This window comes from Theobroma umbraticum, unplaced genomic scaffold, assembly GCF_002168275.2.
Source record: "Theobroma umbraticum cultivar Fairchild unplaced genomic scaffold, ASM216827v3 scaffold_50.0, whole genome shotgun sequence".
Classification (NCBI taxonomy): Eukaryota; Viridiplantae; Streptophyta; class Magnoliopsida; order Malvales; family Malvaceae; genus Theobroma; species Theobroma umbraticum.
In genome coordinates this window covers 7,251,055-7,255,936 of record NW_018397261.1, presented here as the reverse complement: position 1 = coordinate 7,255,936, position 4,882 = coordinate 7,251,055, and the positions used below count along the sequence as shown (strand labels likewise).

The 4,882-nt window shown below is 40.7% G+C and overlaps 1 protein-coding gene across 1 annotated transcript; it reads left to right on the top strand.

Annotated features, from left to right (window-relative positions):
* Positions 1-303: 303 nt before the first annotated feature.
* Positions 304-4,639, top strand: LOC110418436 (protein NUCLEAR FUSION DEFECTIVE 4-like). Its single transcript, XM_021431160.2, has 3 exons — positions 304-1,102; positions 1,487-2,349; positions 3,877-4,639. Exons 1-3 carry the CDS (start codon positions 773-775, stop codon positions 4,352-4,354), a joined length of 1,671 nt encoding a protein of 556 aa, XP_021286835.1. The 5' UTR covers positions 304-772; the 3' UTR covers positions 4,355-4,639.
* Positions 4,640-4,882: the final 243 nt, after the last annotated feature.

Sequence of the window (4,882 nt, the reverse complement as noted above, 5' to 3'; positions counted from 1 at the left end):
GATGGAATGGACACATTCATTCACTGATAAGTTTGCCTCACTCTTTTTGGAAACGATGCCTTTCTTTTTTTTTTTGGCAAAAGTCCTTTTGGTCCCCCGAATTTCTTTCCTTCTCGATCTACAAAGACAAAATGTTTTGCTTTTTCTTATAAGCATTTGGTATACTATTAGCATGAAATTTGGTCTTAAAATTCATATAATTACAATTATCATGTAATAAAATTAAATACAAAGCTTTGGGCAACTTTAGTGATCAGATAATGTACTGGTAAGGAAACCAATTATACTTAAAAGGATGGAAATCATTCTTTTACGGATGTGTTGTGAGTGAATCCAGTTGCAATTGTCCCCACCATAGAAAAAATCAGGAAGCCAACAAGTCAATAACTGCAGCCACACGTCTATAATTCGAGCAATCCTCCGACGAAGCCATGGAAATCTAACGAACCGTATACCGAGGAACTTTACCCGAACCGAGTCCAGTCAATAACAAATAATTACCGTAAAAAATGATTAAATATAAAAACACTCAACACCGCCACCACCATACCGTAGATTATACCTGCAAGCAAAACAAAAGCCGAACCGTAAGCGTCGACGTCGTGGCTACGGTTCTCAACCAAAGCCCCTTGCTTTATTCACAAATATCTTAACTTTAAATACCCAAGCCTGCCTACCCGCCCCATATCCCAAAACCTCAGACTCCAAGCACTCCCCAACAACCTTCATTGTTTTTGTTGGGTTTGCCTTTGTTTAAACAGCTTCGAGGTTGATGAGGTTTCGAGAAACTTACACGTTCAGTGCCTGGAAATGGCTAGGCTTCGTGTCTGCCGTATGGGTTCAGGCCATTTCAGGCAATAACTACACTTTTTCGAACTACTCTGATGCTATCAAGACGCTTATGAACCTTACCCAGCTCGAGCTTAACAATTTGTCTGTGGCTAAAGATGTTGGTAAGGCTTTTGGTCTCCTGGCTGGCGTTGCCTCTGATCGTTTGCCCACCCCGGTTATTCTCCTTATTGGTTCCATTGAAGGGTTGATAGGTTATGGTGCTCAATGGCTCGTCGTCAGTCAGAAGATTCAACCACTTCCTTACTGGCAGGTATGCACGCAAATGCAATAATGCATTAGTGTGGAAAACTAATCTTTTAAGCATTTGGGCTAAAGAGTGCTAATTACACTCACGAAAAACAGGTTTTATCTTTGTTCAATTTATCTTGCTTTGAATTGGTTTTGTAACATTGCTGTTATATATAATTGATTACAAAAAGTACTGCTTACTCTAAAGTCCCATTTTTGGACTAGCTTGTTTATTGTTCTGAATGACTAGATGGTTTCAATAGTATTAGAAATTTCAGAAATTTCTAGTAAAAATTAATGTCATTCACCTTCGAAACACAATTCCCAAGACAATGACTATTTTCACTGTTGAAGATCTCTACAAGTTCAACAAAAATTTCTAATTTTTCGATTTTGCTACTTACAGATGTGCATATTCCTGTGCATGGGAGGCAACAGCACAACATGGATGAACACGGCGGTGTTAGTAACTTGCATCCGCAACTTCCGCCGCAACCGTGGCCCAGTATCCGGCATCTTAAAAGGCTATGTCGGTCTCAGCACCGCCATCTTCACCGACCTCTGCTCCGCACTGTTCTCCAACGACCCCGCCAAATTCCTCATCATGCTCGCAGTCATCCCCTTCGCCGTTTGCCTCACGGCCATCTTCTTCCTCCATGAAATCCCCCAAACCGCCTCCGTTGCGGCAGAGAAGGAAGAAACCCGCTATTTCGCAATATTTAACATAGTAGCCGTCGTAGTCGCCGTTTATCTTTTAGTTTACGATTTCATCGGTTCGACCAATCAAGTTTTTTCGCTCGTTTTTGCGGTTATTCTCTTTATTTTATTAGCTAGTCCGTTGGCAGTTCCAGTTTATTCTTTTGTAAAGAGTTGGCGTTTGGTCGGGTTCGAAGCTGACATGGAGCGACAGGAACCGTTGCTGAAAGAGGAAGCTACGGCGGCAAGGAAAGCGGAGATTGTTACAGAGGAGGAGGAGGAAGTGGCGGCTGCTGCTGTGGCGGTGGAGGAAGAGGTGGCGGTGGTGGAAAAGAGTAGGCCGAAGTTAGGAGAGGACCACACGATGTTCGAGGCGATGACGACCTGGGACTTTTGGGTTTTGTTTGTTTCGTTTTTGTGTGGGGTGGGAACAGGCATGGCGGTGATGAATAACATGGCGCAGATTGGGTTAGCCCTTGGACGCGCCGATGTTTCGATTTTCGTCTCGCTGACAAGCATTTGGGGCTTTTTTGGCCGGATTATTTCGGGTTCAGTTTCGGAGTATTTTCTCAAGTAAGCTTTATTCCCTTGGCCAAACTCAATTTTCTTCTTGATTTTGACATTTCGTTCCATTAGGATCTTTTCGGTTGGATTCATATTGCTTTTATTCATTTATTTATCGCCATGGAGAGACTAGGTCTATGTCGTCCCCGTGTGGTACCATGCAACTTGACACCTTTTAGGCTTTTTCTAACATTTCCAAGTCCATTGTTGCCTTCATGAAATGAACAAAAAAAAAATCTTTTGATGCAGCCCTGTTCATTGTCTTTTGATCTGTCACAGGAATTCTCTATTTTTAGTTTGGTCAAATCTTTTCACTTATTTTATTGGATTACTAAACAAATTTTTGATGGAAGAAGATTCTGGATAATTTCTCAAAGAAAGAAAGGGACTCCTCACTTAATATGCTTTTGATAACTAGGCTAGGTTTCTTTCTCTCTCTCTTTTAAGGGGTATTGGTTTCTTTGTAACTAAGAAAATCTGATCTCAACCCAGGTACGGGTGGATTTCAACATGAAATTTACCCGAAATTCTGTTGCTTTCTCTTGTGATTTACATTACTTAATCAAATTTCTAGCTTTTTAGAAGCAAAGGATGTCGTACGGTCAATTAATGTGGGACAGGCAAAGCTTTTTGTTGCTTAAATGGAGCTCAGTTTGCAGAGCCCTGCCATAAGCACAAGGCATATTGTTTTGCTATTTTTTTGCTAAAGTGCACATACAAAAGCAGGACCACAACGCATTTATTTTGACAATGAATTGATGAAAAATCCCTTGATTTTGCCCCTTTTTTCCTCTGCCTGTCATCTCTCTGACGCCATATTAATGCTTTGATGCTGACAATTTTGGCACTAAATATCAATTGGTGGACTTGATTGTGATTTGCTCTCTCTTTCACTAATTACAGCAATTTTACTTGTCCGCGAGTTTTTTGATTCTTGTTTCGGGAATGGTTGAAACTAAAAGTTGTGTTGGTTGCAAAGTAGGTGAATTAATATGAGAAATGGATGGTGTGATGATGGAGGAGAGAGATAACCTTGTTAAAACTATGCCCACGATGGGTGTCATGTGATGAGCTCACAGCATAGCTCTTGGCAGGCATCTTAAACCATTGCTATCTTTCTCAGTTGGCCATTTTGGATAGCTTCATAGGATTATTGGGCTATTGGACTGAGTATTTACTTCACAGATGATGATGCCTATATGCATTGTAATCCGCATCAGTATTGATATTTGCCGTCCTCTAAATCATTTTTCTATGCTCTTTGTTGAATGCATTTATTGGAGCTTGAAGGTTGAGCAACTGTTTCTTGTCGTTGTTAATGTTTATAGATTAATTAGGCAAGCTTACATAGTTGTTAAGAGAGATGACTTTCTTTCACAAGGACTGTATCCATGTGCGTTGATTTGCCATAAATGTTGTTGTAAGATAGATGACTTTCTTTCGTAATAACTGTAGTCCATGTGCATTGATGTGCCGTATGTTTAATTGAATGAGTTTTTCAACTAAAACTCACTATGAGCTTTGAACTACCTGCAGGAAAGCTGGAACACCTAGGCCTCTTTGGAATGCAGCATCTCAGATCCTGATGGCAGTTGGGTTCCTTCTCATGGCACTAGCTATGCCTGGTTCCCTTTACATTGGTTCAATTGTTGTCGGCATCTGCTATGGAGTCCGTCTAGCAGTGACAGTCCCTGTTGCATCAGAACTATTTGGGCTCAAATATTATGGTCTGCTCTACAACATTTTAGTCCTTAACCTTCCCATTGGTTCCTTCCTCTTCTCTGGCCTGCTTGCTGGCTATCTATATGATGCACAGGCTACTCCAACACCAGGAGGTGGGAATACCTGTGTGGGAGCCGATTGTTATAGGCTTGTGTTTATCATAATGGCTATAGCCTCAGTTATTGGATTTGGTCTGGATGTTTTGCTGGCAATTAGAACCAAGAACCTTTATACCAAGATATTCACCAGTCGAAAATCGAAGAAATCCTTGACGGCATCCAGTGGCCAATGATAGACAATTCTGCAGCAAACACAAGGCTGGAATGGAGGATTGATGGGCTTTTTGCTCAATGATATCCTATGCATAGCATTTGCTGGTTCAGTCATTTTATAAGGTGAACAGTGATTCTAGAAGACCAATAGTAGGCTATGTGGTCTGATATAATTTCCACGTTTGTATTACTAGTCTGATGTGATGAATTTTTTTTTTGGTCTAAAGAAAATGTTCCATGATATGTTATCAGAATTTTGTTTAAATCTTTTCTATGTGGATAACACCAACTTGCCTTGTTTGATCTGTCGGATGGAATCTCATTTATTGGTAGCCCTTATATTCCGCTGAGTCGATTATCAATGTTTCAGAAAATAAAACTTACAAGCTTTGCCTTAGCGCCCATCTGCTCTGGCAGATTATTAGGCGACAGATGAGGAAGACGATTACGAAACACTATAATAAGCAAACTTGCAGCTACTGATCGCCCACAGGATTCTGGAGAATGCATTTCATTTTCAATCAACTTCATCCCTCCTGCCTAATAGA

Bases quoted from the DNA above. Each gene is read 5' to 3' on its own strand.
- LOC110418436 (XM_021431160.2), top strand. From the start codon at position 773: ATGAGGTTTCGAGAAACTTACACGTTCAGTGCCTGGAAATGGCTAGGC. The intron at 1,103-1,486 runs GTATGCACGCAA...TGCTACTTACAG, and splicing joins AACCACTTCCTTACTGGCAG to ATGTGCATATTCCTGTGCAT. The intron at 2,350-3,876 runs GTAAGCTTTATT...AACTACCTGCAG, and splicing joins GTTTCGGAGTATTTTCTCAA to GAAAGCTGGAACACCTAGGC.